The sequence below is a fragment of the Pezoporus flaviventris genome, unplaced genomic scaffold (genome assembly GCF_033815535.1).
Source record: "Pezoporus flaviventris isolate CSIRO_AGI_PZ_B2104156 unplaced genomic scaffold, CSIRO_AGI_Pfla_v1 ptg000001l, whole genome shotgun sequence".
Classification (NCBI taxonomy): Eukaryota; Metazoa; Chordata; class Aves; order Psittaciformes; family Psittacidae; genus Pezoporus; species Pezoporus flaviventris.
This window is the reverse complement of record NW_026892549.1, coordinates 60,505,094-60,515,849: the sequence shown is the minus strand read 5'-3', so window position 1 is coordinate 60,515,849 and position 10,756 is coordinate 60,505,094. Positions and strand designations below refer to the sequence as shown.

The following is a 10,756-nucleotide window of genomic DNA, read 5'->3' as shown; positions in this document are numbered from 1 at the left end:
CTGCACATCTCAGTGAGTGAATCTGATAGCCAGTGCATCGATATAGTACGTCTGTTTTCTAGAGCCCAGCAAAAACCAGACTGCACAAACCAGTCATTTTTGTAGTCTTCACACTTGGTGCTGGGTAACTCTTTTCCCTAGTAACTGAATGGAGAAACCCTAGTAATAATAATAATCACATAACCTAAATGGTCTGTTTTCTCTGTAAGAAATAATCTGATTATTGTACAATTCCAGGATCAGTTTGAACACTGATGTGCATGTATACATGGTCACATGGTTTCAGGACTTGGCTCTATGATCTATGGAAGTTAGTCTCTGCTTGCTTGAGCCCTTTGGCGTGTGAGCTTCTTGGGGATGCAGTTGTTTGAGGATGCCCTGGAGCAGGAGTTGTCTCCTCAGAATTAATGGAGTGGGGATCTTGTCAGCACAATGGGCTGAGTTGCAGCTCTGTCCCAAAGCTCTGCAGCTGCATCCCTCAGCCTGTTGTGAGAATGCCCATTGATTTCTGAATGCCAGGGATTTGCAGCAGGGAATGCTTGGATTATGTGTGTGTATATAGATGTATATGTATAGATATACATATATATGAAGATTCATGCCCATCCAAATGACTTCCAAAAGCATTTTGACTAGCATAAAAATCAGTATGAATCAAGAGTGTTCCCTGGAAAAGGATACAATTTACCAGTTGGATAACTGTGACTGGTATTGTTCATTTCTGCTCTAGTGTTTTCTAAGCACTTGTTTATTAGACAAATTAGCAGGTAGCAGTTTTACTCAAGTTTTAAATGCAGATCCGTTCTTCCTTTGCTGTGGATCCAGCCTGCAGAGCTGACTGACAACTTGTGCCACTGAGCATGTCTGCAGATGAGTATTTTTAGATATATGAAATCTATGATTAAAACAGTTGTATCACTCATGGATAACATGGTCCTTTTATATCTTTATCCCTTGAAGCTGGAGATAACTAAGAAATTAAAATAGGCTCTACAATTAATTTTCTCATGTTTAATGAGAGGTCTTATTTTCCACTATGGTGTCAGTACCTCCTCAGAACAAACGTTTCAACTACAATAATAAAGCTATACTTGCTGATATGTATGCAGTTTGCTGCTGTATTAGGAAGATTTTCTGCTTGTGCCACTCAATTGTGAAGGCAAAGCTTGTAATGCAGATTTGCTCACACTGAGGCATGGTGTTTTCTGTATTTTGGGAACATGACTTTGGAATTTTTTGGAAAAGACAGGGGATCAACTCTGATGAAGAGAAAAATGAATGCTTGCGAGCAGGAAGCAGTGCTACTGACTTGGTAACATATCACCAGGTTTTGATGTATTGATGCTGTTATGTTTAAAGGTGCTGGAATCCAACCCACTGTTACTAATCTAGAAAGACAGGATTTTCTAGGTATGACTTCTACACTTTATCCCAACACTGCACCAGCTAGCAGGAAGGAGAAAAGTAACTGTTACAGCTGAACCCAGGACACCCTTCAAAGGTGCCTTTCCTACCCCTTTTATTCACCCATCTCTAGCAGCACCTAGGAGTGCCTGTTTTGTTCTTTCTTTTCTTGGACTATTAGGAGTTTGTTACCCTTTAAATGGCTAACTAAAAGGCACTGAAATAAGGTGAAATTCATCTTACTGTAAGAACTGCTATCAGCTAGCAGTATTGTATGCATGCTGCTTGTAGTGTGCGTATACTAGCGCATACAGTATGAAATCCTTATAAAGAAATATGGTAGTAACCATTTTTTTTCAAATGAAGTGGTCCTCATGTCATGACCTTTTAGTTTGTGATGATACAGTAGAAAGAAGTTTAATTTCTCAGTCTAATGACTAGTGGTTTTAAGGATGCTCTATTTGTGAAAAAGTTCTACTTGTTGAAATTACTCTGTGTAGAGGAAGAGCCAGGGTTTGTTTTAAGGCTTTTGATAAAAACATGATCATATTTTGTTCTCATGAAACATTCCTATATGACATATAATACTATTTTTTTTTTTTTTTTAATGAGTAGTCACTTTCACGTGTCATAAGGGAGGTTTCATTGTCAATGCAGGAATCATAGCATCATAGAATCACAGAATGATTTGGGCTGAAAAGGGCCTTAAGATCACCCAGTTCCACCCGCCCTGCCATGGGCAGGGACACCTTCCACTAGAGCAGGTTGGCCAAGGCACTGTCCATCCTGGCCTTGAACATTGCTGGGGTGAAGCATTTACCATTTCTCTGCCAGCGCCTCAGCACCCTCGCAGGGAAGAACTTTTTCCTTAGATCTAACCTGAATTTCCCCTGTGTCAGTTTCAGCCCATCACCCCTTGTCCTATTGCTGTAGATCCTGTGAGACTGGAAGGAACAACAACTACTATTACAGGTAGGCAGAAGTGGGGAAATGGAAGCAGGAGAGTAACTTTTCTCTGGTCATCTTACAATGTAATTTCTTTTGGGTGTTCCATCCGCCCCCCCCCCCTTTTTTCTTTTGCAACCAGTATGAAAATAAGGCAACTTGTTGTTCACTTTCATGTGGGCTTATATTGTAATGCAGACTTGGATATAGACATGTATTTCTAATAATGAAAACATTCATGAGTCTTCAGGTGGTCTCAGCTGGTATGTTGGAAGAATCAGCAAATCAAATGTCTTCAAAATAGACTGGCAAAAAGTCAGTGCATTTGATTTTTTTGGTGTTCTTCAATAAATGTTCTTGCTTTCCTGTGAGCACCATTTCCAAGAGTATAAAGAGGAGAATCTCAGAGTTTGTGAGGAAAGCAGCTTTCACACAGCTTTTCAGATACCTGTCTTTTTGCATTATGTGATAGCGCAGCTTAATAAAGTCTTATACTTGTTCTTATATTAGTTATATTAGTTTTTTTCCATTTATGCTCAAACAGATAAAGAGGCACCTCATTCCTTTTTCGCAATAAAATGCGCTCCTCCTCCCAGTTTCTAATGACATAGTGTAGCAAACCATATATCTTTCAGAAATATGTTTCTTAAAGGCACGGATTGTGACCATAAGTAACAGTGCTTCTGGTAGCACAACCCAAGCCTCTTTGCAAGAGGTTGGCCTCAGTGTTGTGGCTGCGTTCTATGAAGGGCAAGCAATATGGTGGCTACCAGGTGCTGCTTTGATCATTTAGGCTTTGAACCTTTTTGTTTGTATTTCCCCCCCAATAACGGTCATCCCAGAGAAGAGCTCTGTCAACAGATACATGTTCTTCTATTATGAGTAAGAAGACAGGAAGATTAAGGAAAGCAACTAGACTTCAAACATGGCTCCTTCCTGCCCCAGAACAGCATGATTACTGGATGCACTCACACACTCACTTTCCACTTTGTAAAGCCCAGATCAGGGAGTGAGCATAAACATGGGAAATTAACTGGTGGAACAAAAGAGAGTAGGAGAGAAAGAGACTGAAAGAGAGAAGCCAGCAGCATGAGACAAAAATTGAGAAGGGCAAACAAATGTAAAACTGGGATTAGTATAAGACTTCAAAGCTGCAGGTTTGTCAGTAAGAAGAAAGGGTCTACCCACTGAAGCGGAGAATAAGGATTATGCACCTGAGAAGCTATTGGTCTTCCTCAGAAATAACAACTTTTTCTCAAAGTTTTACCACTTTCAATTGACCCATAGCCAGAACTGCAATTAAACTTCAATATATTTTATAAAAAATAGTACTTAGTTTACTTTCACATATGTGAAGAGATACAATTGCACAATGGTGGTTACAATGGTAGAAATACACTGTGGATAAAATGTTTGCAAGAGATTTAAAAACATATCATACAGCACCACATTTGAAAGTGGGTGATGGCAAAATGAATCAGACTCCATGTCCAAGACAATGAAATTCCTAAATCTTTCTTTTGGAATAAATAAAGAAAGAAAGAAAGAAAATACAATGTGCAATATGTGTCTGACACTACTTGAGCGATAGATTCAAACCAAAAAATGAGGTAAAAAAAGACATTCATGCATGTAAGCCACAGTTAGTCTCTGATTCTAAAATAAGGCAGGTCATAATCTTTTAAAAACTGTCTTTAGCCACTTAAATCCTCTTTAGTGCTTTTCAAGACAAGATCTTGAGCGACCTTGTAGAATCATGAGTTAAGATGCTTTTATTTCCAATAGGTCATTTTTGACAGGTTCAGCCCTATTTGAAATGCATTATATGGTCGAAAATGTTGCTTTTCCTTAATGAAAAAAGAAATGCAAATTAAAAGGAACCGAGAGAGATGGAAGCTTTTAGAATTTATCACAAATGACACTGCTTTGAGGGAGGGAGATGAGGGAAAAGGAAGGAAAAGGAACTTATGTGTCATCTTCAGTTTTAATGACATGGAAAAGGGTGACATTAAACAGGACCTGATGTCCATTATTCCAGGCATAGAGAGCTCTATCTCTTGCATTGTAGTCAAGCATGGATATATGAAAATACTGATTATGGAAAGGAATGTCTGTATACTCATAAGTGGAGGTTTTTGTGGAATAAGAATAGTAGACCTTGGCTCCTGTTAAGTGAGAGTTAGTAACATACAAGGTGCCACAGATCATGAAGGATTCTCCAGCACTTCTCTTTGGGTAGCCTGTGCTCCAGCTCTTCAGCACCTCCAGTGTATCCTGGTTTAGCTGGCTGATGACAATGTTGCCTGCATTTTGGTTGGTCGCATACACAGCCCATAGCCCGATTTCATCTGCCATCAGGTCAATATCAGAAAAGCCACCCCAGGTGTAAGGGTAAACATTGTGAAAGCCAGCATACTCAAGGCTACGCTGTGCAAGCACCCGCCCAGTGTCAAAGCTGTATTTGATGATGATATTGCTCTGATACTTGTTGAAATAGAGGGAGCCATTGTAGACAACATGGTTGGTTCCTGCCCATTTGAATGGAAGGTTGTATGTCCTTGATTCAGCCCCACTGACAAAGTCTGCAATTGATTTATATTCACGGACAATTTTATTGTTAGTGTAACCATCCATGTACCAGACCTGGAAAGAAAACAAAGATTGGGAGTAAATACCTGGAACACAATCTGTGGTATGTGATCATGATATGGCATGATGGATATATTGCAGAAAAAGAAGGAAACAAAAACTTTTTAGGTGTGTAGCAGGCTATCAAAGCACAATATTGTCCAATTACTGACACAAAAGCACGAGGAACTCTTAAGTTTCTGAATCAACGCTTACCTATACAGGTGAAGTCTCAAGAAGATTGTTGCTAACTAAACTACAGTGTCTGTGTTTTCAGAAAAATGCAATTTTGGATTATATAGTGTTTGGGCCTCTATGGGGCTTGCTTAAAGATATTCCCAGAGACTAATAATCAAAGATGGAGATGGGAAATGACATATGAGCAAAGCTTAGGAATAAATTTGGTTGAATTTTTTTCAGCTGAACCTCTAATCAGTGCGAAATAGTGTGTCTTCTTAGGAAGTGAAGGTCAGTAAAGTTTAGGAACCTTTTTTTTCCCTAACAACAAAACAAAATCAGTACTTCATTTGTTTTTAATGTTCTGTATGCCAGCTTCTATTCCCTCAGGTTTTCCTTCATTTTGCCTTTTCTCCTGTTAATTTATCAGAGGACAAATCAAATTCTGACTAATAAAAGACGAGAATAATTTCTGGCAGTGGGGGGAACATGAAGGCTGAATGGGGAGGGGGTCACAGCAGGGAGAAGGTGCTGGTGGAGGTGAGGGTCCATGGGCACTGGCACTCTGAGGGGGCAGAGGAAACTTCCTCAGGTAGTTGAGGTTCCTGGTGTCAGTAATAAACCTTGATGGACACAGTGGGCAAAAGAATGTATGCATTCTTCAGTTATTACCACTTCTACATTGCCTTTTCTATTGACTTCGTATTTTCCTGTATTCAAAAAATTAACCTTGTGGGTCTCATACAAAGGAAACCTAGTGTTTTGATTGCAAAAGCTCATATGTGGAGAGAGCACCTCCTCAAAGCCGTGGCCACCTTGAGATCCTATAATACAACTTTTATCTGAGTGGCAAAATGGTCTTGAATATAACTTATATATATCTGGGGCCTAATCTGGCAGATTTTGACTGTGCTGCATTATGGGTTATGCTCTTGGGTGAAAGTGTTGATGTTTGCTGTTATATTATCCTGGTTCTTAAAGACCCAAGCCCAGTTAAACACGGTAGGAAGAAAACATGTATGTAGTTGGTTCAGATAGGTGTATGTCGTCCCTGAAACAGTTGAAGAAAATGGCCCAAAAGTGCTCATCTAGCTGTTGTCTTTGGATATTTTTGCATGAACACTGTTGCCTTTTCTCTGAAGTTGTTTAACCATGAAAATGATGGAAGCAGCAGAAACATGGAATCATAGAATCATAGAATAGCATGCTTGTGAGTGGAAGCTCCTAGGGGGAAAATATACTTTTAAAGATTAAAATAAAGCAAGCAAAATTCCAGAAGGACACAAAGATACTCAGTGCCTTGACATACTCTGTTATTTTTCTCTGATGCTAATGGATCTGTCATCCAGGCTCCAAATCGGGTTCCGGATGTCTTGACTGTAATGGGGCCTGTAATTTTCATCAATTTGCCACATGCTGAAATTAGAAGAACAAATACATTAACGCAAATAATTACACACCTCTCCTTGATATCAGTCAGAGCACAAGACCAATTGCTCTAAACTAGATAGTGGCTCCAGGGGATTTAAGCTTATGTTGAAGATGGATTGTCATCTTCCCTGTATGAACTTTTCCCAGTTGAACAGTAATATAAATATGTAAAAATATACAAACAAAAAATCACTTGTGTGTGTTTTTAGCTTTATATATTTTAAAGCACAGTTATTTTTCTGGGCATAAAGTAAAATACAACCTAGTGAAATATCTTTCTGCACTGAACTTTTAATAAGAAATGAAAAGAAGACATACACCCCCTTCACTTTTGCCTTCCAAAAGCTCAATGCAAGGCTAAGGTTGATGGATGGTTCACTTTATCATTGACAAGGGTAACCAAGGAGGGGTTAAGGGCGGACAAGAAAGAATGAGCTTGTAATCAGAAAGTATCACTGTGCAGCAATGCCTGTGTGTGTGACTTGCCCGTGGTTACACACACTGTTCCAGTATGAGGAGGCTGTCTGAGGTTAAGGCGGCAAATACGAGAATTATTCAGCAACCTTGGCTAGATTAGTTGGCTTCTGATCTATTAGGTTGTCTCATATTAGACTGTCTGGTAGGAAAATAATGAGAGTCGATATGGTTTTGAATGCTGACCTTCCTAACAGTCCCAAAATCTATATATTTAGGGGACATGAATAACTTAACTATTAGAAACAAGCTGCTGGTGGAGTTAGTATGTTTACTAAGAGGCTTAGTATCACACAGTGGTGTGTAAGTCATTAGGTGAAATAGCATGGTTTTGAAGAAAAGATGTTCTGCAAGAATGCAATGTACGTAAATGTTCTGTAAGAATGGAAGAAGTGACATGTTTCATTTATTTTTTAATACAAAAATAACTAGTTCTCCGTGATACATGGTTGTGCTATATTGTATAGCCCTATCCATCAAAGAAATGTGGAAAACAAACTGTATCTGGTGTTGAGAGTAAATTTACCCAGTTCTAAAGAGAAGGCACATCAAGCCTGGATTTTCTACTTTATGTAACTGGCAAAGGAACATATTGTGCAAGCCTGTTTCAGTCAAATAGTGGGGGTTAATGCTGTGCTGCCAACTCAGGGGCTGCTTGAAGGGATTTTGGTTATGGCCAAGGAAGTGGGATGTAATGGAAATGAACGTAACTGAGAACATGCTAAGAAGTCAGTGAGCAGGATAGGCTGTGTCTGTTTTCTGGGTCAACAGAAAAGTGTTACTCATATATCTCAATCTATGTATCTCACAACCTTTCGAAGATATTTTTGAACTTTCCATGTTAGAGAATCTTACAGATCTTCTGTAGCTGGTTATACCAGTACATAGGTTTTTATTCTGGAATTCTCTGTAGATAGGCTGCTGGTATTGCGTGCTGAGTGCTGTTTTTCTGCAGCAATGAACTGCTATTAGCTTGGAAAGCAGAGGAGTGCATCCTACCAAGGTGAAAGCTTTTATTTTTAGATGGTATGTTAGTTATGACTCAGAAATAGCTCAGAAATGAGCATGAGATAAACTCAGGCTTCTGAGGGGCTTAATTTGGAATCTGGAATAAAATTATCAGAAAACTAATAATGAGTAGGAAGAAATCGGGACTTTTTAGTTTTTAAGATAATTATAACAGAGTGAATGAGTTAAAGGGTATACTAACTGGTGCCTTTAAAACACAGTATTGAAATTAGTAGGAAAACACAAGAAAAGGTTTTGTAATTCTGAAACACTATTCTTTCTATTAAGGAAAAAAAAAAAAACACTCCACAAACCAACAATAAAATCCAGGAAGCTATATGTGGGATCAAAAATAATCTGTGAAATTTTGCTTCTGAACAGACAAAACTTAAGCAAGAGCCCCTTGCAGAGATGTGGGGGTGCTCACAGAGCCCTCCTCTTGCATACAGCCTGGGTAACACCATGTGTTGGGGTAGGCATCTGAGCGTGCACAGTGCATGTTTCTAGCTAAAGGGTGTTCAGAAATGTGTAGGTTTATTACTGTGTAAGTATCTAGTACTATGGTTTGTCTGTTGGATTACTTGTATTGATCCTGAATATATAGTTCACTGATTGCCAGTCAAATGCAACCTCTTAATAATGAAATCTTTTCAGCCTGAATTTGATTTAAACTATATGAACTGAGATGCCCTCCCCTGTGATGGAAGACACTGCTTTTAGACAATCTGTCAAAATATACTGAGATACTGTTGGATGTGAAAAAAGAGATGACGTTGTACTTCAGCCAGTAAATTATCAGCAGTTTGAGTCAGGGTATATGTATGCTTATTTCCAGATAGCGTGTAGTGATTGAGAAAAGGAGAGTTGCTATATAGCTGAGGGGCAACTGACTGAAAAGGTGACAAAGCTTCTCTTTTCAGCATAACACAGTGCATCTTGTAAGAGTCATGAGGATTTTAATACTCCTGCCCTATAGTATGCCCCATCTTTTCCTTGTTCAACACATAAATCTGCTTATTTGAGATATAACTGCATGGAGCTGGTATTTAAAACTAAGGAGTAGTACTACAAGTATTTTCAACACTACATTCCCATGGTAGTAATAATTTATAAAGCATCAGCAGGCTTCTACTGTAAACCTCAGCAGCACCTGAGGTCTGTTGGCCTGCTTGCTCTCGGTGTGGGCAGTAAGAAGAAAGCAGCAGAGCCGTCAGTGCCCACCTCTGTCTTGTCATCACAGCCTCCTCATAGCTGTGATGACTTAGGCACAGGAGTGTAATATATTAAGTCACTGTTTTCAAAAGAAAGTTTTAATTGTTTTCTCCAGTTTTGTCCTTTGGAGTCCTACCCATTCATTGCAGAAGACCTGTATAAATTGGCAGAATCAGGATCACTTATGTTTTTATCATAAAGTACCAAGTGTGCTGTCTGTGCAGAAGTGTTACTGACTTACTAATACAATTATGCTGTGAATATCACAGCATTTTAATGACATATTGCTGCAATATGTAGCTTACCAACGTTTAACATTGAAATAATTAGCGTTACTGATAGAAAGATAATTCCCCTATAGCTTGCCCAAGCCTGTTCTTGTGTTTGATAACAGAAGTTAAATGAGTGACAACTCTTTCAAGAGTAAAGCCCAATATAATGATTAACAGTTCAATCACAAAGCAACGTGAGTTTTCTGTGTGGTTGTAAGCATGTTCGTCTTTGCATTCACTGCAAGGCATTTCCCCCACTCATCCACCAGCAGTGTAAGATGTGTTGATCTAATCCCAGCCTATATTCTTAGCTGCAGAATGACCTTACAATTTTTCATGTGGCTATGTCAAAACTGATCTTGTATACTGAGGTTTCTTGCTAGGGAGTAGTCCTACTAATATGCTGAAAGGCAGAATCATTTACTTAATACTTCCGTGGCATGGCAAGTCTGGGAGTATGCAATTAAAAAACCTCCAATTAGTTTCCAGTTGAGATTTTATCTCATTTTGCATGTAGGGAAATAGAACATAGACAAATGTTATGTGAAACGAGAAACACTTCTGGGCTGTGAATTTTCTATAGCAGTGAGGTGACATTTTTAACATGGCCAAAACCTCCTTTATTTTATTGTTGTTTTTTGTCTTCTGTTCTCTTCTTTTTTTTTTTTTTTCCTGGCAGAAGGGACCATCTGAGGATGTGAAAATAATTCTTGTGATGGCAGGGAAGCTTTCTTTTACTGGTTGGAAAGTTTTGGTTTATAGTCAACCTCTGCTCTTGAATTCCCTGACAGGAGGACTGGATGTTAATGAGAAGGCAGGTCAAATATATCTCCATATTAGCAAATGTAAGGAAGTTAAGGAACACTAAGGATAAAAGTAGTATTTCTAGGCATTTCTTCTACCACTAAGAGGTGCATCTGGGGTTACACAGAAAGAGTGGGGTTTTAGAAGCACTCAGATTTTTTCCCTTGATTTTGAAAGAAGCAGCTACCTACATTAGAAAGTCCTAACTGTAACTGATTGTGGTACTTCGAAAATCACACCTCTGAGTGTTTTCCACCCTAAATTGAACTGTACAAGAAACATCATAACGTGCACTATCTGGGTGTCTGTGGCTTCACTGATCTCTTGTAACAGTTTCGTCCTGTGGACTCCTGTAAGTCTGTGATTTCCTGTATTTATTTATATCAAGAGAGAATTTGAGT

The 10,756-nt window shown here is 38.9% G+C and overlaps 1 protein-coding gene across 2 annotated transcripts in view; it reads right to left on the bottom strand.

The window, feature by feature from the left end:
• Positions 1-3,918: 3,918 nt before the first annotated feature.
• OLFM3 (olfactomedin 3) overlaps positions 3,919-10,756 on the bottom strand; it is a 58,487-nt gene continuing 51,649 nt past the window's right edge. For both annotated transcript variants that reach the window (XM_061461318.1, XM_061461309.1), the window contains 2 exons: positions 6,464-6,570; positions 3,919-4,992 (listed from right to left, as the gene is read on the bottom strand). In XM_061461318.1, coding sequence (XP_061317302.1) covers positions 4,315-4,992; positions 6,464-6,570 — 785 coding nt within the window. In that variant the 3' untranslated portion in view covers positions 3,919-4,314. The remainder of the gene's footprint in view (positions 4,993-6,463; positions 6,571-10,756) is intronic.